The sequence below is a fragment of the Meleagris gallopavo genome, chromosome 23 (genome assembly GCF_905368555.1).
Source record: "Meleagris gallopavo chromosome 23, MGAL_WU_HG_1.1, whole genome shotgun sequence".
Taxonomy (NCBI): Eukaryota; Metazoa; Chordata; class Aves; order Galliformes; family Phasianidae; genus Meleagris; species Meleagris gallopavo.
In genome coordinates, this window is record NC_139426.1 from 170,459 (window position 1) to 193,272 (window position 22,814).

Below are 22,814 nucleotides of genomic sequence, written 5' to 3' on the forward strand. Positions count from 1 at the left end.
CTTCCCCTTTGTTCCCTCTATCGTTTTGCAAGCAGGGTCCAAGTGCAGCAGTGCATACGTATGTTTTTGTGCATGATTTTGTGCACGTACATTTGCTTTTTCTTTTTACATGCATGTATTTATACGTCTGTTTTTCTAGTGCATGTCTGTCTTTTACTCTATGCATGTGGTTATTTTGCATTTTGATATTTTTTATCCCTGCAGGTGTCTTTCAGTGTGTGCTTTCCTGATGTATTAGTTTGTATACATGACCGTTTTGGTGTAGTTTTATCATTTGTATTCCCAGCCATGCATGCCCACTTTCTTTGTAAAGCAGCACATGTACTCATATACATTTTTTTGTGGGCATTTCTTCTAATGCATGCGTATTGTTCTATGAATTCTCCCATGCATGCATACACATTTTGCAAGCTTGTCACATATCTTTTTTGTGCAATTCTTTTTGTGCATGCATGTGGGTTTTTTGTGCATTTTTATGCAGGCATTGCATTGTTAAACATGCAGATGCTTCACACATGCTACATCAGATGCTACATCACTGCAGAGCACTGCATCATCCCACTAAACACCATTTAAAAGTGTCTTTAACCTCAGCAGGAGGCTGGGAGCAAGCACAGCCCTTATTTATTTCCAAGGGGGGTTGCGGACGCTGCTGCAGAAGGCACTTACAGGGATGGAGAAGGGGAGTTGGGGGGGTAGGTAAGGGGGAAGAGGAAAATGGGTGGCTCAGGGCACCATCCGCCACCACTTGAAGGCAAAGGGCTTGCGGCGGACATTGGTGCCGCAGTGCACCTCTCCAGCAAGCTTGTGGTAGGAGAAGAAGTCATTGATGAAGGTGCAGGAGAGCCCCAGGGGCTGCAGCAGTGCCCTCACCCGCTCCTCCAGGCAGCACTGCCCAGCCACCAGCGGCCCGAAGGGCTTGGGGATGCCCAGGTGTCTGCCCAGCACCAACATGTTCACCTGGAGATGGACCAGAAGAAATTTCCTCACCCCAATGGTGAACAAGGAGAGCCCAAAGGGCTGCCAGCATGCAGCCCTAAAGCTCACACTGAGCTGCTTGTTACCATGTCGGGAAAATAGGCCATGGCCCTGGCTTGGTCATCAGCTTGGAAGAGCTGCGGGATGTCAATGATGTCCTGCTCAGCCAGGCCCAGCTCCCGCTTCAGGATGTCCCGGTTCCAACTAATGCAGCTCTGTGGGGAGGGAGTGTGGTTGTGGGTGGGTGGGGGGATAAAGAGGGGTAGGGGAATGGGGGGACAAGGGGACAGAGGAACAGGACAGGAGGATGTGAGGACAGCGATGGGGAGAGGGACAGATGGGCAAGGGAAGAGAGGAACAGGGACACAACTGGGGAGAAGGAGACAAAGACAGGAACAAAGAGACTGAGAAACAGTGACAGGCAGGGAGATGGGGAGAGAGACCAAGGACAGGGAACGGGGTTAGGCTGGCATAGAGAGATGATTGGGAACAGGAATAGGGATGAGGAGAGAGGGAGGAAGGGAAAGGGACTGGGAGAAGGGGAGAGGGAGAACAGTGGGACAGAAAGATGGACGGAATGGGAGGTGGACAGATGGACATAGAGACAGATAGGGAAGGATGTACAGCAGGACCTCACCTGTGCGTAGGCATTGAACTTGCGCAGTGCTTCATTTCCCAGGATCTCGTTGATGCTCAGCTTGGGCACACCGTGCAGCCCTGAACACAGAGCAAGGAGCCTCATCCCACGTCAGGAAAACAGCGGGTTTTTTGGGGGTGTGAAGTACTACAGCATCCCTACCATGGAACATTGTCGCTTCCCCATAGCCCATCTCCTGCTTCTCCCTGAGCAGTTGGTAGCAGGCACTGGGGCTGGCCAGCAGCAGCCTAAATCCCTATAGATGGAGAAAGCAATACAAGCTCGCCCCATGTTTCTCCCCCCCAAAAAGTTACCCCATAAAAGAGCTGCCCACCTTCCGATCAGGTGCAGGGATGAAGCTGAGGAACTCATCAACGTGTCCAACCTGTAGCCAGTCTGAGAAGAGCTCCACAGGCGCCTGCACCCGTTGGGCAGCAAGGAAATTCCGCACTGCTTTGGCCATGCGTCGGCCACCAAACCTAAGGGCAACAAATGGGACCTCAGTCTAGGCCTTTGGGAGTGGTGTACCCCAAAATCCCATCTCCCACCTGGGGAAGCTGCTGCCAATGAGGATGCGGCCCAGCGGGTACTCCTTGCTGCGCACCGTCACTGGTGGGCTGACCTCTAGGTTGCCAAAGGAGTCAAGGCTGGAGGTGTTCTCTGGTGTTTCCTGAGCCACGTAGCCAAAATCAGGGCCCTGGGGGTAAAGCAGGGCTGGCATTAAGCCTTGGGAGTGCCAAACCTTGAAGCATGATGCTCCTCTCGCCCATGCTGATTTGGCTTATCTCCTTCCTACAAATTTACCCTATTGTGGATTCAGAGAATCATACATGCTGGGAAACAGACCTTCAGGATCATCACATCCAACCATCAGCCCGACCTGCTGAGCCCCATCATTCAACCACAGCCCTTAGTGATTGCTCATCTTCTTCTCATCCTTGTTCTTACTCCTTTTCTGATTCTCAGTAGTATTCCTACTCTTTTTCCTGCTCCAACTCCTATTCATACTTCTATTCTCATTTCTATTTCCTTTTTCCATTCCTATTCCTACTCTTGTTCCCATTCCTGTTCCCATTCCTTCTCTTATTACTACTCCTATTTCTTACTCGTATTCTCATTCTTATTCCCACTCCCACTATTATTCCTATTCCCATTCCTACCCCTACTGTTTTGGGTTTTTTTTAATTCATTCTCATTCTTTTCCTTATCCTCCTTTTGCAGACTGCCACAGTGCACAGCATTCCTCGCTAACACCAGAAAAACCAACACCAGGGGTTGGAGGACAAGCAGCTTTAGTTGGGTACCAGGATGCTCCTGACAGGGAAGTCCTTCAGGCCCCGGTCACGGGGTGAGTCAAAAACCACTGGGAACATTTTATGGGGTGCTTGCACATAGCCAAACTCCACTTCATCCTGCAAAGGAAGCAGAGGGAAAAGAAAGTGCTGTGGAGCCACAGCCCAAGGGTCCCAACCCCACATCACCTACCTGGATCCAACGGTCATTGCGGTTCTCGGGCAGCGGGCAGATGGTCACTGGGCACTTGGCTTCCTCAGCCAGTGCGCTGACAGCTGCCACAAAGTCCTCATTGTCCTCCACGCTGGGAAATAAAAACAGGGAGGCACAAGTATGCAGTGGGGCCCGGAGGGATGCAGCCACCAACCCCCTGGCACCCACCTACACACGAAGACCTCCAATGGTGCCAATGTGTTGGGTGTCATGATCCATGGAGCCACACGGAACACCACCGTGTCCGTGAAAATCGGCGTCTCTAGCAAGCCCTGCAAGGGGGGAGTAGGATTGAGACATCGCTCACCCCATCTGTAGGTAAAACCTACATTATTTAGGGCATTACCTTCTCAGGGCTCTCCAGCAGTGTGACATGGAATGCAACCAGCCCTGAAAAGCCGGCGTCAGGGAAGGCGAGCCCCTCCACGTAGAAGGTGCTTTCCTCCTGGTGCTGGCTGGGCTTCACAGCATAGGCGAGCTTTTCACCTCCCAGCACGTGCTTGTACTCCTCCAGTGTGACGCTGTCTGTGGACACAAGCGGCACCATGCAACCATGCAGCACTCGCCTTGCACTGTAGCATTCCATCTCCATCTCTCAGCTCCTTGCAAAAGGATCGTGCACACAACAGGACACAGTGAGCACACCTCTACCATTGAGTGTCCCACTGGGAACAAAGCAGCCTCATGGGATGCATTTGGGATTCTGGAGGTGTCAGCTCTCATTTTGCCCACCTCATTAATGATCTGTGGAATGGAACACCTCTCCTATGAGGACAGGCTGAGAGCTGGGGCTCTTCAACCTGAAGAAAGTTCTGAGGTGACCTGATAGCAACCTTTCAGTATCTAAAGAGGAGCTATAGGAAAGAAGGGGACAGACTCTTTAGCAGGGTATGTAGTGATAGAACAAGGGGAAATGGCTTCAAGCTCAGGGAGGATAGATTCAGTTTAGATATAAAGAAAAAGTCTTTCCTAGTGAGGGTAGCGAGGCACCGGAACAGGTTAGCTAATGTTGTGGTTGATGCCCCACCCCTGGGGACTTCCAAGGTGAGGATGTGTAATGCCATAGGCAGCCTGATCCAGCTGTGGTGTTCCTGTTCATTGCAGGGGATTTGGACTAGATGGCCTTCAGAGGTCCCTTCCAACCCTAAGGATTCTATGATTTATAGGGGGGCATACAGAGAGGTCATCCCACACTCACTGCCTCCGTAGAACACGCCGACTTTATCAGCATCACTGAAACCCACATGCAGGACGAGGCCGTGGCCAGTGAAGATGGTGCGTGGTCCACGGGTCCGCAGAACCATTTGTGACATGTCCTTCAGATCTGGGGTGACAGTGAGGACAAACTGGGGAGGGAAGCCACCAAAAAGAGGAAACACTGCAAAAAATGAGCTGGCTATACCTTCGTAGGAGCACACAGTGGTGTCACGATTATCTGTCAGCTGGCTTTTGGGTTCACCTCCGTCACCCATCAACCGGCTTTTGGGGTCATCGCGGTCACAGTTGACCAGCAGGATGGCACCATGCCCATCAGGACCCCATGTCCACGTGGCCTGGGGATAGCAAAGCAGGGTTGGGAACACTGTTGGAGCCACCCATGGGGGGGGGGGGGGGACTGTTGTTTTCACTGCGTTACCTTGTCCACCAATGTCCTGCTGACTGACCCACTGCGCCCAGTGTCAGCATCCAGTGAGACTTCTGCAGGGACAACAGGTGCTCAGTGGAGAGGTGGCATGGAGACACCACTTTTGGGGACCGAATATTCCCACTTACCCACGCAGGTGAGGTACAGCATGGCTCTGCCCACTGGCACCCCGCTTGCTTCACCAAAATAGGAAATCCTGACCTGTGATGTCACAGCCAGTGAGTTCAGTATCACCCAGAGAGTGGCTGGGTGCTGCTGGGCTGCTGTCACCCACCTTCTCGTCCCCGACATCCTTGCTGATGGCCTCCATGGTGAGCAGCACCTCAGTGCCAGTGGCCAAGGGCCAGCGGGTGACACTTGAGGGCAGCTTCACACTCTGTGTCTCATGCACCACGTAGACTTTCACACCTGGCGTCCCCTGCACATGGAAGGCGATGGCATCCTTGGGTGCTGACCTGGGGGAGCACAGCTGTTGGGGCATTACTGCAGTGATGCAGCAAGTCCTGCAATGTACAATTGCAATGAATCCTGCAATACATAATGAATCCTACAAAATGCAGTAAGCCCTACAACATTCAACCTCAAGAAATCCTACAGTGTTCAACTGTAATGAATCCTGTCTTATGTAATTGCAACAAATCCTGCAACATTCAACCTCAAAAAAATCCTGCAGCATTTGATTGTGACAAATCCTGCCATATTCAATTGCAACAAATCCTGGCAACAGCAACAAATTCTACAAAATGCAACTGCAATAAGTCCTGCAAAGTGAAATAAATCCTGCAATGTGCAACAAATTTGCAGCATGCAACAAGTCTTGCAAAACATCCCAAACTCTACATTATTTAAGCCCAATAAACTCTGTACCAATCAACTGCATCAAAACTCCAGAGGTCTTTTCTTATGGCATGAGGCTTTCCAGATATTTAAATTCCACCCCACAGAACAAATGCATCCCCTTCAGAGCACAGCAAAGCCACAGCGGGTGCAGGAAGTGAATGGGGATGGGGGAAGCACCAGCAGGCGAATGGGCAGGCTGCAGCATGCAGCGCTCAGTGCAAGAGGGCACTGCCAGGGCAGGAACTTCTGCAAGGAGGGGAGAAACCCAATCCTGGGTGCTGTGATGCTACTGACATCCAGAGGCAGAGAGCGTGTTTGAGGTAGCACAAAGCAATCCCAAAAAGCAAAACTAAAGTAAGTTGGAGCTTTAAGGAAAATGGAAGAAAAAGCAAAACTTGTTGCTGTAAACTGGGCTGTGGCCAAACACATGCACGTCTGCAGGGAACGCCCCAGCAAGCAATGCCTCCATGGTTAACTCTGTATTCACCTACACAAGGAAATATTTCTATTTCTTGTTGGGACAGCACAGCAGCCCCTGGAGTGGAGTTCTGGAGCCCAGATGGAAAATGCAACCAGATTTGGGATTTTGCATCCAAAATCTGTTTCTCCACAGAGGCTGCAAACTTTTCCATTCATCCTGAGCACTGTGTAGTGGTGCCATCCCATTCCAGGTGCTGAAAGCCCTGAGCAGAAGGGCAATACCCCTCTCTTCAATACTGAAATCCCAACAGGAGCAGAAGGAGCAATCCCTTTCTTTTGGATGCTGAAAATCCCAACAGGAGAAATCCCATTCTTTTGGATGCTGAATCCCCTTGGCAAACCCACCTGAACGCATCAGCACTGCCTTTCCCCAGCTCAACCCATCAACCTCTATTTTTACCCTCTCCTCACTTAACGCAGCTTTAATTCCCTGCAGGAGGAAAGAGAAAATAATATAACCCCAAAGCAGATCTTTGGACACCCCATTGCTTACCCCTGGATGTCCAAGGACAGCTCTGTGCCCAGCACACAGACGGTGCTGGTGGGCCGCTGGGTGCAAAGCTGAACGCGACGCTGCTGGGCCATGCCACCACACACCCCGAGTGCTGGCAGGGATGGCACGAGGGGATTATAAAGGCTGGCAGCGGGGAGGGGATTAACACAGCCTGATCCCACCCAGCTGGTGCGCACCGCTGAGCTTTCTGACAACAGAGCGTGAATCAGGGCTGATTTTTCACCGGAACACTGCCTTCCCCGGAATAATGCTTTTTATTTGTTGCTTTTTTTTTTTTTTTTTTTTTAACCCCAATATAACAAAGGAGCATTGTCACCAAGGAGAAACCCACACTGTAAATTATTCAGCATGACACCAGAGCCGAGCTGGTGCCGTGCCAGGGTGCTACTTCCTAGTGCGTGCCTCCCCAGGCTCCTCACAGAATCGCAGGAGATGGAAGGGACCTGAAGAGATCATTGAGTCCAACCCCCCTCATAAAGCAGCTCGCTACAATTGGTCGCACAGATCAGCATCCAAATAAGTCTGGAATATCTCCATAGAAGGAGACTCTACAGCTACTCTGAGCAACCTGTTCAGTGCTGTCACCCTTACCACAAATAAGTTCTTCCACGTTAGCACAGAACTTCCTACATTCAAGTTTTAGGCCATTAGTCCTTGTCCTGTTGCTGTGCACCACTAAGAAGAGCCTGGCCTCATCCATTTGCCTCCCATCTTCCTTCAGATATTTGTAAGCATTTATCAGATCCCCTCTCAGCCTTCTTTTCCCCAGGCTGAACAGATCTGGGTTACTCAGCCTCTCCTCACACCGGAGGTCTCCAGGCCCTTTATCATCTTTGTGACCCTCCACTGGACTCTTCCGAGGAGCTCCCTGTCTTTTTTGAACTGGGGAGCCCAGAACTGGACGCAGTAGTCTAAATCTCTACTCACCAGGGCAGAGTAGAGAGGAAGCATAACCACCCTTGACATACTGGCCACACTCTGTGCAGTGCACCCCATGATAATATTGGCCTTCTTGACCACAAGGGCATGCTACTGGCTCATCACCACCTTGCTGTCCACGAGGACCCCCAGGTTTTTTTCTGCAGAGCTCTTCCCCAGCAGGTCATCTCCTAACCTGCACTGATGCATGCAGCTGTAATGCTACAATGGAATAGAAAGTACCGTGATAATAGTAGCATGGCAAAGTCTTCAGCTACATCAAATAAGAACAAGCCCAAATGCAACAGATACAGGAAGGAAAAAAAAAAAAAAAAGGAAAAGAGCTGCTTGCCTTTGTAAAGCCTCGGGTACACAGGGATCTCCAGCAAAAAAAAAAAACCCTTGCTTCCACTGCCAACCCTTAAATGAGGTCTGGGAAAGGGCGGATCCTGGCTCCATCCCTTCTAATCATTAAGCTACATTGCACACACCTGAGCTCCCCTGGATCAGCCCTGACTTCCCACCAGGTGCTCCATCACTGCTTCAGGCCAAGACTTGGCATTTTCGCTACAGCGGTTATTCCTCCCCGGGTGCAAGGCTCTATACTTGTTAAATCTCATCAGGTTCCTCCCTGCCCAACTCTCCAGTCTGTCCAGGTCTTGTTGAATGGCAGCACAGCCTTCAGGTGCGTCAGCCGATCCTCCCGGCTTTGTAACACCAGCAAACTTGCTGAGGGTGAACTCTATCTCTTCATTCAGATTGCTGATGAAGATGTTGAACAAGACCGGACTCAGGAGGAATTTGAAGGGCTTTATTTAGCATGAAACTGGGGCAAGGGACTGTAAGACCCCAAATCACCAAGACGGTGGCAGTTCATGTGAGCCACCATGCATGCAACATGCTCATGAAGACCCTTTCCATAAGAAAAATGTCTCCAACAGTATTCCAACCCAATGACAGGATGGAGCACAAGGAAAAACTGTACCCCCAGTGCTCGTATTGCCAAAATGCTTTATTTTGAGATGCTCCAAATCCTCCATTGGGAAGGACCAGAGACCCTTCCTGGGCACTTAGGGCACCACGTGCCACCATTTGACAGCCAAGGGCTTGCGGCGGACATTGGTGCCGCAGTGCACATCTCCAGAAAGGACATGGTAGGAGAAGAAGTCGTTGATGAAGGTGCAGGAGAGCCCCAGGGGCTGCAGCAGTGCCCTCACCCGCTCCTCCAGGCAGCACTGCCCAGCCACCAGCGGCCCGAAGGGCTTGGGGATGCCCAGGTGTCTGCCCAGCACCAACATGTTCACCTGGAGATGGACCAAAAGTATTTTTTTCACCCAAATGGTGAACAAGGAGAGCGTGGAGGGGAAGTGGTGAGGGGGAGTGATGTGGTGGTGGTCTCACCATGTCTGGGAAGAGAGCTTCTGCACGGGAACCTCGCAGGATAAAGAGCTGGGGGATGTCAATGATGTCCTGTTCACTCAGCCCCAGCTCATGCTTGAGCAGGTCGCGGTTCCAATCGATGCAGCGCTGTTCAGAGGAGGGCCCCAGTGTCATCACCCCAAATCCCACGCAGGAAGTCTATACACCTCATGTCCCCTACTGAATCCTTTTTAAGCAATCTCCTGAAGTCACCTAAGCAATCTTTGATTCCACACCTCCACAGTCACTTTGGGGCATCACCCATTGGGATGGCATCCTGTTCTCAGTTAGCACCCAAATGTGCTCAGCCCCTCTGCAGCCCACCTGCACATGTTTGTTGTCGTTCCTCAGCCCTTCATCTGCCAAGATGTCATCAATGCTCCTCCGCTCACTGCCCACAATCCCTATATGGGGACATTGGTGAGGGACATCGCCGGCACCCAATGATATGGGAACATCCTTCCCCATTGCCTTACCCACAAGCTGCGTGGCCTCGCCGTGTCCCTGCCTCTGCTTCTCCTGGAAGAGCTTGAAGCAGGCAGTGGGGCTGGCCAAGAGGAGCCGGAATCCCTGCAGGATGAATGCATAAACCCATTTTGGGGGATTTCAATAGGAAGTTTTCATGTGCCAACCCATGTGTACCCAACACCAGTCCCAAGGGTTGCACAGTGCATAGGATGACACCCAGAAACTCTTTACTTCCCAGGAAGCCACCCCAAAAGGAAGTTAATTCATGCATGGGGCGGAGCCTGCCTTTTCCTCATAAGCCAAGCTTTTTACTTTTTATTGCTGACTTGCAAAATGAAAGGGCCTTCTGCATCATTATATGATGCTGAGGATGTGGGGATGGACATAGAGCCATTACCTTTCTGTCGTAAGCAGGCACAAAGGTGAGGAACTCGTCCACATGTCCCACACTCAGCCACTCTGAGTAGACCTCCACTGGTGCCTGCACCTTCTGGGCGTAAAGGAAATCCCTGACCACTTTCGACATCCGACGGCCAGAGGCCCTGAAGGCAGAAGCAGGAGGAAGCAGGAGTGATTGCACCTTGAAACACCCAACCCACGGGGGAAGGGCATTTTAAAGCAAATCATCAGTATTTATGCCCGCTTCAGAAGGGAAGAGGTGGTAAACTGACCAAATCTGATGGCCACATCTAATTCCAAACTCCTACATTGTGTGGGGTATAGAGATAGATGCGTGGAGATATACATAACTCATCCCATTCCTCTGTGCCTTAAATCCCTCCCTACATTTTCCTAGACAGCCAGCAGCAGGCTGAGAAAACATTAATTATAACTTCTTGTAATAACGGATAATTACAGCTCTGGTGTGGCTGGGAAAATCCCATTTTCCCGTTGGGGTAAGCGAAGGATGGAGCAGCATGGCCTGCTCCGTTTGTTGTCCTGGCTGAAACCCTAAGATTCAACCTCACTGTTGTTTGTCTAGATGAAGAGCCGCCTTTGTGCAGGGTTTTGCAGGACGTTGTTGTTCCATGTGCCAAGAGACCAGCGGAAAACAATTCCCAGTTATTCAGGATTTTACCCTTTGCTGAATTCCTCTGCTTTTCCTTTCAATAGGGAAAACTAAAAATATAGGCATGATGCTTGGGGTACTGTAGGATCAGGATGAAAGGGAAGAGGGGAGATAATAGGGTTTTACAAGGAGAGAAGGAACAGCAACATGGTCTGAATGTGAAATTTGCGATTAGGATGGCACTTTGGTGGCATTAGCCCAAATATTTTTTTGTAGCAAATCACTTTTGGATGCTTTCCTGTCTCACCAAGGCAGGGGGCTGCCAATAAGAATGCGTCCCAGAGGATACTCCTTGCCTCGCACTGTTACCGGAGGGCTCACATCCAGGTTGCCAAAGGAGTCAAGACTGCAGGCATCACATCCATGGGGCACACGGGTCACGTAACCAAAATCAGGGCCCTGGGGACAGAGGGGAGCAGTGATGGGGAGCCCTTGAGGATGACTTCTGGGGATAAAAGTGATAGCAATGTCCCAGCGCACCAGGATCTTCTTAAAAGCAAAGTCTTTCAAGCCTCTGTTCCTGGGTGAGTCGAAGACCACAGGGAAGGACTTGTGTGGTGCCTCCACGTAGCCAAACTCCAGCTCGTCCTGTTAGGGGAAAGAAGAGGAGGAGGAGGAAGAAGGCTCCTATGTGTGAGAGCCAGCATGGCAAAGCACACAGTAAGGATGGAGCAGGACATGGGGCAGGCCTGTCACAATTCAGTTCTTGCAGTGTCCCATCCAGTCCCTCTTGCAGTCCTCCTTGGGGTCCTTCTTGCAATGGGGAACCTCATGCAATGCCCCATGGGGTCCCTTTTGCAATGCTGGGTATAGTGCCCCTTGCAATGCCCTACAAGTTTCTTCTTTCACTGGGGCCCCTCTTGCAATGTCCCTGGGGTCCAGCCAACATCCTTGTCTATACAGTTTGTCACCACCAAAAGCATCTCCCACTGTTTTAGCTCATGATTGCTTGATTCATCTCTTAGCATCTGCATGTTTCTCCAAATAACACAGCTGGTCCCTCCCAACAACAACAAGCCCATGAGAAGTCCCAGAAAAGCCATGCATTACAAACACTGAGGGCTGACCTGGATCCAGCGGTCACTGCGGCTTTCGAGTTCAGAGCAGATGGTCATCTTGCAGTTGGCTTTCCTTAGTAGGGCTTGGAGTTCCTCCAGAAAGACTTCATTGGAGTTGATTCCCTTCTTGATGCTGGAGGAAGAAGAAGGCGTGAAGGACCTCAAAAATCCCTCTAACTCCAAACATACAATTTTTGGGTAACACCTCTGCACAAGCCTTTGGAGAAGGTCCGCCAGCCTTCTCCTTGGGGTTGCAATGAGTGCAGCAGCAACATTAGGCTCTTGCACAGCAAGCATAAAGCCTGTGCACAAAGCAAGGAAGGGTGAAAGCTCCTTTATGGAGAGCCCCCAAGGCAGCAGAGCTATAGAGAGGCATTCGTCCTACCTGCAGACAAACACCTCCAGGGGCTGCTGGGTGTTGGGTGTCATTATCCAGGGCGCCATGCGGAAAACCACTGTATCTGTGAAAATGGGGGTCCCAGGAGAATACTGCAAGGACAAAACACCAGGAGAAGTGGTTGTTAACCCCAGTGGAGGCTGGTTGAAAACCCCAGTGGAGGCTTTGTCGGGTCAGGGATGGGGTAGATCCCACATACCTTATGGGGCACCTCCAGCAAGCTGACACTGATAGAAACCAACCCAGAGAAACCTGCATCAGGGAAAGCCAACCCTTCCACGTAGAAGGTGTTTTCTCCACTTCTGACACAGTCTAGTGTGCAGGAAAGCATGCCTGGTCCCAAAACGGGTTTGTACTGGGGATGTGAGTCACTCCCTGCAGAAACATCGAAATTGCCAGCCCACATGGGTGCAAGGAGGCACTGTGGAGGAGGTGACGGTGCCAGCATGGTTTGCAGAACAGGGGGTGTGCCGGCTCTTTTCTGGGGAACACACTTGATCTGTTCATACAAAGAGGACTCTATGCCCTCGGGTCAAACCCTTTCAAGGTGCGTGTCTCAAGTTAAGCATCTAATGATACAGCTGGCTTCCGTGACCTGATTTTCAGCAGGGAACTGCTGGGATCCACCATGTGGGGTGTTCAAAGGTGAAGCACACAATCCAACAAGATGGGCACCTTTGGCAGATGTGTTGCTGCCTGTGCTTATCCTCCCATGAAATTCTCAAAACTTCAGTAATCCCACTGAACAAAGCCTTTTTTTCATTATTTTTTTCCCGTACAGTATTTTCTAAACCAATTTTGGGGATAAATGGATGTATCCAACAAGTGCTAGCGCTCAGCCCTTAATCCTACTGAGAAAGGGCTTACCCACTGGGGTCACAATGTGTTGGCATCAATATTTGGGAAGGAAGGAAGGAAGAAATACTCACGGATAGCATGGAAAACCCGCACCTTGTCTGCATCTGACTCGGAGACATGTAGGACAACCTTGTAGTCAGCAAAGATACTGCTAGGACCTTGAGTCCGCAGCAGCATCAGAGACATGTCCTTCAGGTCTATGGGGGAAAGAAGATGGAGAGAGGGGATGTTGGGAGGTTTCCAGCCTCCATCGCTGTCTTTGGGCTTTGCTATCCTTCAGTTGCAAGTGGATTTATAGGGCAAGCCTGCTTGGATGACGCTCATTGTGTTTTTATAGGGATGTCCAGGAAATTAAAACAGGGAAGGAGTAGTGGAAAAGAGCCAATTTCTGTTGCAATGGAGAAACAGGTAATGCTGTCACTAATTGCTTCGCAAGCGTCTGATACTATTTTTGCACCATCAGCAGGATCATGAATGAGGAGAAGGATGGAGATACTGCAAAACATCCCAGTGAGATAGTATGAGCCTCGTGGATGAGCCCTACCTGCAGGGGTCTGTATGTCCACCTGGTTGCTGTCTGTCCCCACCGTGTTGGGGCTGTCCTTGTCACAGTTGACCAACAGCACGGCCCCTTGTCCGTCTGGTCCCCATGTCCACTTGGCCTGGAGGAGAAACATCCAATGGGGATGGGAGCAAATCCTGAAAAACTCCTCCCTCCCAGACCCCTCCCAGTGGTGGTTGGGATGGGAAAACACCACAGCCACAGCCATGCTCAGAGGAGATCCCACAGTGAGCAATCAGGAGAGTTTTGGCAGTGATACTATCAAGCCTCTGAATTTCCTAACCTCACCTTGCAGCCAAGCCAACAAGGACTATTTCAAACAGATCTTATCTTCTAACAAGCCATGTTCTATCTGTCAGACTTCATTTGAAAGAGAATATCCCATTTCTAGAAATGCATCTCATCTTGATGTACAATTTGTGCTGCTGATCAGGCTGCAGTTAATTATCTGGGCGTAAGTGCTTGGGTATATGCAGATTTCTTGCCAAAGGGGTAAATCTCTTGCTGTTTGCTAAACTTGAAGATGAGTCATTTAGTGGCACGTTTCAAATCCAAAAAGGAACAACAACAACAAAAAAAGTCGCAAGGCTGGACCAGAGAGGCAAGACATTTTGGCACAAAAAAAAAGTTTTTCTCCTCAATTAGAAGGCTGAGAATTTGCAGCACTATTTTCCCTACTTCAGACACCACCCAAATCCCTCTCCTCCCTGGAGATTTTCCCCATGTTTTCCCCTTCTTGTGTTGCCCAAAGCCATGCAGTGTTTCCCATTACCTTGTCCTTCCCTTTGCTCCTCACTCTGCCATTACGGCTCACGTCCACATCCAGGGATATATCTGAAATATCAGAGCACGAAGTAAACCATTGGCATGAGCATGAGCAATCATGGACATTTTGGGCCCATCCTCACACCAGCAGTGAGTCATCCAATGCCAACTCCACCTTTATGCCCTAACGCTTGCCCATTCCAGCTATCTTCTCCCATCCTGGGTCCCCCAGCAAGGATACGCCCACTTGTTTTCACCAGTTCATATTGGCGAAGTCTCACAGTTTCATCATTGGTGAAATATTGACCATAGCATATTTTTGTGAAGCCAAAGGCATGAAATGGGTGAATGGACACTAGATAATTTTAGAGGTGGTGTAACATTTGAGAAAGACTCACCCCTGGAGAGCTTTTGGACCAAATTGCAGGTTTACCAACAACCTCATCTCTAGCCTACATAAAGCTTATTTTGATATATATCCACCAAATGAGACACCGTGTGAAAAATGTGGGTGCTGAAGCAGAAGTTCTCCTACTTGATTCAGAGAAGACGACGTGAGGAAGCTGGGACCATAATTTTGAATATGAAGTCCTAAATCCAAGCTAGCAATGAGCTTTTGTAAGGTCAAAGCTCTGCGGACAGTGGTGGCCCTTGATGGCTCCAGTGGAGCCCATGGATGTGGGAAACCATCTTCAGGGCAATTTTGGCAAGCACGTGCATGACTCGAGGACACAGGTCTGGCTATCATGTGAGCACTTCAGAAAATTCCAAATTTAGGATAATTAATCCATCCAAGTGGAACACTGCATCCAGACTAGTTGTCTAGACTCCCTTTGTAGTCAGCAGAGGAAAATAGGCATTTCAAGGGAATGATTCATCTCATCCTAAACTCCTAAAATAGGTCAGACAACTACACTTCTGTGCCTATTCCTCCCCAGCCACACTGGAAGTTGAGGATGGGCTTGCTGGTGGAAGGTGGGTGAGATGGTCATCTTTGGATCCTCTTCCATCAATCAAATTGTTTTGGTGGTCAGAGGAGGCTGCTCATAGAGTGCATTGGGTGGAGACAGAGCCCAGCCTGCGTCTTTTTTGCACCACTTAAAGCAGCACAAGAACATTTTAATTATTTCCCTCATGCTTGTCAGCCTAAGCTGTCAACACCCAAACCCTGACTGCATGTTGGGCATGGGCAGCCTGCATCCCCACTTAAGTCCCATCCCATGAACCAAATGAGATTGTGGCATTGGAAAGGGTTGACCAAGTTCAGATGAGTGTTGTCATAATACATACCTACACAGGTGAGGTACAACCAAGCCACTGAAATCTCATTTTCTTCCCATCCGTAGTATGAAATCTTAACCTGCAAAGACATCATCAGATTGTGACCCAAGTCCTGTGTCTCTTCATGCTGAGTAGGTCTTTTCACCCAGTGGGATAGCCCAGCAATGCCATACAACAAGTTGTTGGAAGGTTCAGCAATATCCTGCTGCTTTAGTCATAGTTCAACCAAATAAGTTCTGCCTGCTTCAGCACAAAAACAGGCATAGAAAAAGACAAAGTTTGACTATTTGTTTTGCCTGACATGGAATTTCTGACACAGGCTTTTGCAACCACCCTTATCTCCTTGTCTCCTTCTCCTTTTTAGTTTGACTGTGTGTGTGACAGTTGCACAATTCTGTGTAAGTCTGAGTTTATTCTATAGAAACACATCTGATGTCAGCATTACCTAGAAATACTTGAGCCTGCCCATCATTCTTCCTACTTGCCTGGGAAAATTGACTAATATGTCCAGATTCAGTGCATAAAAAGCAACTAACCTTATTGTCATTGACAGTCTTGCTGGTGACACCAATGGTCACTACAACCTCTATATCGGGATCCAGTGGCCATCTGGAGTTAAGCATGGGTTTTGTCATGGGGCTGTGGATGATGTGGACTGTGACGGCAGACGTGGCATGAACATCAAATGACGTGGCACCTTTAGGGGTAGATCTGAAACAAAGAGCAGCATGGAGACATGGGCTGAGTTTTCTTTCCTCTTGTCCTCTGTAGGCCCAAATAGTTAAAATAGGCTCCCTAGAATTAAAATTCTGTAGGCATTCTGTAGGCAATTCAAGGCCAGGCTGGAGGGGATCCTTGGCAGCCTGATCAAGTAGTTGGCCACCCTGCCCATGGCAAGAGGTTGGAACTGGATAATCTTTAAGGTCCCTTCCAATCTAAGCCATTGTATGACTCTAGGAAAGTCCAGCCTTAAATGGGTCTTAGGATTTGGAAACCATCTTCAGGTGATGAAATGCACTGCCTGAATTTTATAAGCATTATCTCTGTGGCAGAGTTGAGCAAGCAGAGTGCCATCACATCCGTCTGTGGTTAAGCCCCAATTGCACTTCTCTGAAGCTGAGGCTTCAGAAGAAGCAGGAAGAGAAACCCCAAAATTTCAGCATCCCACCACAAAACCCAGACCAAGATTGGGGCTGATTTTGATGTCACTCGTTATTGCTAGTCCACCCACTGACATGAGAGATGCCTGAAGTGGAGGAGAACTTGAATTGGAGCAGGGAGCCTTCACTCACCTGTATGACTTCCCTGGCCTTTGAAGTGCTCCCTACATGCTCATTACAGCCCCAGCACCATCACACACGCTGTGCGAGTGCTCCAACCTGTCTGCTGCAGGGAGCCAACCAACCTCCCCAGCAATGCATGGAGAGGGACACAGTTGTAAATTTTAGCAGAGAGAAAACAACACAGAAGACATTTATCCCTGATGTTGCTCTTGGCATGGTATCCCTAATCCTGCAGTAGCTTGTATAGGAAGATTAAAGTATCATCCCATTGTCATGTGTTTATTAGCATGCAGTGTAGCAAGTCTACCTGCAGTCTACCCATACATTGCATGCCATGACATCTCAAATTTGGATTTATTGGCTGTAATTTCATGGCCTTCACCTCTCTGCACAGCCATGCTGAGATGTAAGCTCACTGAGCACAGAACTTCCACTGCACTTTGTCTTCTGCCCCAAACTAGTCCAACCCATGGGCAAGTGTCCATCACTGAATTTTCTCCAGCATAGAGAGGGCTCTGTAGGCATAGAACATCTCCTGTTTTTCTAGCCCTGATGTTGAAAGAGCATCTGCCACATGCCTATCTGCCATATGCCTTTTAGGACCAAAGTTCAGATTTGCTACCAAAGAGCCAAATCAGCTTCTTTTAGACTTAGGTCCCATGCTTAAATGGGATTGAGCTTGTTTTGAGTTCAAATTGAGAAAAAATAACTCAAGTAATACGTTTTATGTATTCCCATTTGGCTGAGGGTAGAACTAATAGGTTTTAAGGGCAGTCTCACTGGGGAGATGTCAGCACCTCCCAGCACAGCTCCAATATACAATCCAATTAATTGCCCCGGCTGTGATCCCAACTGGCTTGGCCTATAGCCACTATCATTATGGATGTAATTTATTAAAGAATGACAATGTAAGAGGAGGGCAAATACAGCCTCATATCTGGGCAATAAAGCAACCCCTATGTTTAACATCAGAAAAATCTCATTACGTAAACTATGCAAACCCTCTCATGGATTTTTTATGCCTGAGACACACATTTGTTCTTTAACCCAGATTAGCTCTGAACAAGTTGCTCATCTTGAATTGCTGTTGCCCAATGCTCTCTCTGCCAGAAATAGATCCCACTTAGCTGGGGTGTGCATGGGCTTTGCCTGTGAGTCGTCATTGCTCGGCTACACTTTGATGCCTTGCTTTTGTTAGATTCAACATCCCTCCTTCAGGCATCCCAAAGCAGACCCATGGGACATGTCCTTTATGCACCCGTATACGGAACCACCGGGTGCATAAGGAACCACCATGAGATCTTTCCCCTTAACACCCTTTGCAAATACCAAAAATACGCAGAGCCATTGGTTGCCTCCAAAACCCATCATCCCTATGGATGCACCTTGACCCTGAGCCTTACCGGTGGGTGTCAAGGAAGACCTCACTGCCCAGTACGCAGACCCCGTAGCTGGCATGACTGGTAGACATCTGCACGACCTGGCGCTGGGACATGGTGTGCTGGGGACGGCGGCTGCATGTGAAGAAGATTGCTGCCTGGTTGCCCAGCTTTGTAGGTGAACCAGCACGACTGGATTAAAAGGCTGGGGAATGTAACTCCTCCTTCCTCCCATCCCTCGATGACGATGGGGTGGACCAGGGACCCTGCCATCTCCACCTCCGCCATCCGCGAAGCTGCCGCCCCGCTCTGTGATGCTGGCGATAAGACAGCCCCTGGGGCTGGGTGGTAATTGCGGGGCCAAGAAGGGGGTGCAGGGCAGAAAGGGTGGGGGATGCACAGCACTCAGCTTTCAGGGCTCATTCTCCCCTTTTTGTTCTCACCTCCCTTATAGTTCCATATAAGGAGTCCAAAGCTTTATGCATTAAACATTTCTACCCCTCTCGTTATGCAAGATGGTTGTTTAGGGTTATTATAATACATGGTATCATTAGAATGATGCGTTTTCTTTAAAACAACCCAAATTTTCCACGTGGTGACTCACGGCCCCAGCTACCCCATTAGGGCAATGCCTGTGTAACGCTGCAGCAAAAGGAAATGTTTGCTCAGGTTGGTCCTTCCCTCCCTAACAACTCCTGGGTAGCAATGGGTGCAGGGAGAACTGGTTATTTGGCAAGCAGGGAGGCAAAGAAAAAAAGAAAGCAAAACAAGGCAAGTGGCTTCCAGTGGAAATTAGGGATTCCTGGGTGTTTTGCTTGCATGAGGCATTTGAGGAATTGTTTTTGTGTTTTTTTTTGTTGTTGTTGGTGTTTGGTTGTTTTTTTTTTTGGAAGCTCCCATGGGAAATGCGCTGGTTGCTGGAAAAAATAGCTTTTCTTGGAGATAGTCATCTCTCTCCAGGCAGTCCCAGGAGGCTACCCAGCAAAGAGCTACAACACCACGGATCTCCTTGGTGAACAGACCAAGAACCCCACTGTGGTTTACTCCATTGCAATAGGGATGATATGATACGGTAACAGCACAGTCTCCATTTTCATGGGGCAATACTCCAACACTCCATGGCAGCTGCCTGGAACATATCTGAGCAAGGCTACATGAAAGGGCTCCTCCAAGCCTAATTGTGGCAGCAAAGAGCACCAAGTCTTGCATGTTGGCACAGTGTTAATACAATCAGCAGAGCCTAAGCGTGTGACCAGGATGCTCGAGAAGGAAACGCTAGCTGCATTTTTAGCCTCTCAAAAACCTTTGCGTGGGATCTGGAGTAAAATCCCATGTCCTGAAGCCCAGCATGAGACAAACTCATGGTGTTCATAGATTTATGAAGAGTGACATTTGTATATTGGAGATGTGTTGGCTCTCAAATTCTATTGTAAGAAAGTTTTTAGGACTCCTGTATTCCTAAGGCCCATCAAACTGCTGCCAAGCAGATTCATCATGAGATTTCGGCCAAGGCCACATCTTTTTTCTGTTTTCTTTTCTTTAAGCTCTATATAAAGCTTCATGCTTGCATTTCCCAGTGGTCGCACACAGTGCGGGCACAGTGCTGAGCTCTCCGCCTGCTGTGATTTTGGCATCCTGCTCAGCTGGTTTGAGCCCTGTGCCGGACAGGGAACACACCTACAGCCCCACGGGGCCATGCTGTGTGTTCTGTAATCTGCAGGCAGGCAGAGGACGGAGGTTTCTGGCTCCCAGGGCTTGGGCATGGGGTTCTGCTCCGTCGGAACGCATCCATCAGGGACAAAGTTATAGGCCCAAAACATCGTATTTGTGTAGGGTTTGGTGCAATTTTTATTTTTCCATGGATAGACTCGGTTTTAATCACAGTGCATTTTTGGCTGTTGGTCCTGCCCCAGCAGCCCATCTTCGTGTGTGTCAGCTGCATCCTCCTTTTCCTCCTCCACCTGCTATTGGCACCAACATGCCCATGCATAAAAATCTCACTTTTAAGCCATCTGACCCATTCAGGACTGAGTGTTTCTCCCTAATAATACCCTGATCAAAGAGTCTGCCATTAAGGGTTATGGTACAATGTCTCACAACTCCCTGTGCCTCTTCATCAGACCCAACTGCCCCTTGGTTTTGGGGTGACCTTGTTTTGTTCCCCTCAAGTTGGATCCTTTTATCCACTACAAGGCAAGACAGGACCCCCCACAGACATCCCAGACTCCACAGGGCATCTTTTCCCCTCTCACCCTTCCTGCACTGCCTCTCAGTAAAGGAAAGTTTGATAATCTCCCTAAGCCGATAATTACACCTCATTTATTACTCTGCATGTGTAATTGCAGGCAGCAAATTTTGAGAGCCTTGTCAGCCTAATTACTGGCAACAGGGGAAGGCATCGAACCAGTTATCAAGTCCCGCTCCTGTCTGCACGAGGCTTTGTGCTTAGGAGCACAATCCCATGCATTGCAGCAGGCACTGCATCCCCTGTCCTGGCTGAGATTTGGACCAGCAAAAAAATGCTTTGAAAAGTGATAAAACCAGGCATTGCCTCTGCTTGGAATGGCACGGTTGCACCTCTTCATCACAAATTGTAACTTTAAGCAGATGCCACGGGGTCCCTCATGTCTCCCTCCTACTCCTTGCTATCACACACTTGCCTTCAGGGCTGCAGAACTGTGTGCATGAGAGCCTGCACAGAGCAGCTGCTTGGGCTGTTTGCATACTCCGTGTTGCTATTCATCCCTGTCCCCCAAAATTAGGACAGGCAGAGATCCATCAGCAGTGAGGATGCTTATGCAGAGCAGTTCCTAATCTGATTGTTAAAAACCAGAGAACTCCTCTGACCAGAATGACTATAGCAGTGAAACCATGAGCCTCCAGACATCAGCGAGTGAATATTTATATTTGCCCATGTCCCATGATGGTTCACCAGCTCTGATCTCCCACCTGATAGCACAGCTTCTACCTTTTGTAAAACCCCTTTCCTGCTGTATAGACCTCAGAATGATCACTTCTTTGCAGAGATGCCTCCAATCATTCTTCCCCTTGTAGAGGTACTGCAAAGAGAAGGTGCTTTGTAGAAGCTCCCAGCAGCTTGCAGAGTTCTAGAGCCTTGCACAGACCTACAGAGACCTGCTAAGACCATACAGCTTTTGCAAAGAACCCAAGAAGCTTGCAAAGAGCCCACAAGACTCGCAAGGATCCCAAGAAGATTGCAAAGATTCACTCAGCCTTACAAGGAACCCAGAAAACTTGCAAAGACTCTGTGCAGTTTCCAAAGAACCTACACAGCTTGCAAAGACCCTAAAGTTCTGCAAAAACCCCGGCAAGATTGCAAAGACTTCAGGAGGATTGCAAATAATCTCAAAGACTTGTAGAGAACCTGCCCAGTTTCCAAAGACCCCAGGAAGATTACAAATGACCCCAGAAGGCTTGCAAAGAATCTCAAGGTTTGCAAAGACTCTGTCCAGTTTCCCAAGATCCCAGAAGGCTTACAAAGATCCTTGGAAGCTTGCAATGACACCAGAAGGCTTTCAAAGAATCCCAAAGCCACGCAAATACCCTGCCTTTCCTGGGAAGGCTGGAAAGACCCCAGTCTCTTTCCACATAAATTCCTCAAAGACAAGAACCAGCCCAGCAACAAACATAAACCATTGAGCAGTTGACCCTGGCCTGCAACCTAGCCATCCTCCTCCATTTTTGCCCCAAATCAGGACTTTCCCCAAAACTCCAATAGCCTGGTTACTCGTCGGTTTTCATGTGGTCCTCCTTCCATGTCTCCATATGTCATCACTCCAGGGATATAAATACATCTCTCTCTATATAAAGTCACAGAAAACCAGTGAGCAGCTGTAAATTCTCCAGTGACTTAAAAACAGCAAGTGAGGGGATGATCCTGGGGTCTTTGCGCACAACTAGAGGTGTTTGGGGTTGTTTTCTTAATAAGAAAACATGTTTATTTTTGCATGTGCAAAAAAGAGCAGCAAAATCCTTTTGCAAAATCCTTGTTTGCTCAGGTCATGGGAAAAATGAAATAAAGGGAGTTCACTTCAGATGGGAAACTGGATTTAAGCTCATTTCCTATGGCCAGGTCATGGAGAGAGGAAAGAGCTAAAAAAGAAAAGCCCAAAAGCAATGCAAAAAGGGCAGATCAAACCGACCCTTTCTGCTCCTTGCTCTCTAATTGCTTACAGCAGGTTCTTCCAAAATCTGGGGCAGAAGGTTGGTTTCCAACATGAATATTCAGCTCAGGGATGAAAACGCCCATGTGGGCTGTCGGTGTGGGCCTGGCCACGGCGCCGAGCTGGGCAAAGGGACGCAAGCCAGAAGCAAGCAGGGCAGCACCCTGCTCTAGCCTTGGGGTTGGTAAACTTTGTGTCTTCCTCCCTAATATTTTCCCTAGAGAGCAGAAAGGGGTGTAGGAGGCAGAGAAGGTTGCAAACCCCAATGCGCTGCTGCAAAAAATGCCTCCAAGGTCATCTTGCATTCTCCCTGTTGAGAGGATTGTCCCATTTTGGTGCATGGGATTGGGAGTGGGGTGGCACCAAGCCAGCTGCCCTCCCCCTCCACCCCTTCCCTCCCTCCTGAGATCATTTTCCTGTGGATCTGGAGGGTCCTGTATTGGGGTGAGGGCTTCATAGTCAGCATCACAAGCATTGAGAGTTCTGAAGGCGGACTGATTCGTTGCGGGGGGCTGCTTGAGGAAGAGAGGAAGACACTCTGTGCAGCGCACCCATCACCGGGGCATCCCGGCA

The 22,814-nt window shown here is 49.2% G+C and overlaps 2 protein-coding genes across 5 annotated transcripts; both read right to left on the reverse strand.

The window, feature by feature from the left end:
* Positions 1-583: 583 nt before the first annotated feature.
* LOC100545757 (protein-arginine deiminase type-3-like) lies at positions 584-6,818 on the reverse strand. Of its 3 annotated transcripts, none has more exons than XM_085242222.1 (16): positions 6,580-6,818; positions 5,041-5,269; positions 4,895-4,967; positions 4,758-4,819; positions 4,524-4,674; positions 4,320-4,445; positions 3,468-3,646; positions 3,290-3,393; positions 3,101-3,212; positions 2,920-3,027; positions 2,164-2,312; positions 1,950-2,094; positions 1,778-1,871; positions 1,616-1,695; positions 1,065-1,193; positions 584-960 (listed from the first exon to the last, which is right to left on the reverse strand). In XM_085242222.1, exons 1-16 carry the CDS (start codon positions 6,669-6,671, stop codon positions 727-729), a joined length of 2,067 nt encoding a protein of 688 aa, XP_085098348.1. In that variant the 5' UTR covers positions 6,672-6,818; the 3' UTR covers positions 584-726. The 3 variants fall into 3 exon arrangements, with proteins under 3 accessions (XP_085098348.1, XP_085098349.1, XP_085098350.1); XM_085242223.1 differs by having other exon boundaries at positions 5,041-5,221; positions 6,580-6,816; XM_085242224.1 differs by lacking the exon at positions 6,580-6,818 and adding an exon at positions 5,634-5,750 and having other exon boundaries at positions 5,041-5,221.
* A 1,638-nt stretch (positions 6,819-8,456) lies between these two features.
* Positions 8,457-18,355, reverse strand: LOC100545908 (protein-arginine deiminase type-1). 2 transcript variants are annotated; one of them, XM_085242489.1, is made up of 16 exons: positions 18,082-18,352; positions 15,932-16,106; positions 15,405-15,474; positions 14,122-14,183; positions 13,332-13,449; positions 12,859-12,984; positions 12,129-12,304; positions 11,918-12,021; positions 11,542-11,665; positions 10,955-11,062; positions 10,722-10,873; positions 9,803-9,947; positions 9,414-9,507; positions 9,262-9,341; positions 8,920-9,045; positions 8,458-8,822 (listed from the first exon to the last, which is right to left on the reverse strand). In XM_085242489.1, exons 1-16 carry the CDS (start codon positions 18,171-18,173, stop codon positions 8,589-8,591), a joined length of 1,986 nt encoding a protein of 661 aa, XP_085098615.1. In that variant the 5' UTR covers positions 18,174-18,352; the 3' UTR covers positions 8,458-8,588. The 2 variants fall into 2 exon arrangements, with proteins under 2 accessions (XP_085098614.1, XP_085098615.1); XM_085242488.1 differs by having other exon boundaries at positions 8,457-8,822; positions 9,262-9,507; positions 18,082-18,355.
* Between the last annotated feature and the right edge of the window lie 4,459 nt (positions 18,356-22,814).

What these genes read in the sequence shown, in the direction of transcription:
- LOC100545757 (XM_085242222.1), bottom strand. Translation starts at nt 6,671, where the DNA reads ATGGCCCAGCAGCGTCGCGTTCAGCTTTGCACCCAGCGGCCCACCAGC. An exon ending in GGAAGCGACAATGTTCCATG is followed by an intron (nt 1,696 to 1,777) that starts GTAGGGATGCTG and finishes CTCTGTGTTCAG; the next exon opens with GGCTGCACGGTGTGCCCAAG. An exon ending in AGTTCAATGCCTACGCACAG is followed by an intron (nt 1,194 to 1,615) that starts GTGAGGTCCTGC and finishes CCCTCCCCACAG; the next exon opens with AGCTGCATTAGTTGGAACCG.
- LOC100545908 (XM_085242488.1), bottom strand. Translation starts at nt 18,173, where the DNA reads ATGTCCCAGCGCCAGGTCGTGCAGATGTCTACCAGTCATGCCAGCTAC. An exon ending in GGAGCAAAGGGAAGGACAAG is followed by an intron (nt 13,450 to 14,121) that starts GTAATGGGAAAC and finishes TTTCTCCTCCAG; the next exon opens with GCCAAGTGGACATGGGGACC. An exon ending in ATTGGCAGCCCCCTGCCTTG is followed by an intron (nt 9,948 to 10,721) that starts GTGAGACAGGAA and finishes TTCTGCCTTCAG; the next exon opens with GGCCTCTGGCCGTCGGATGT.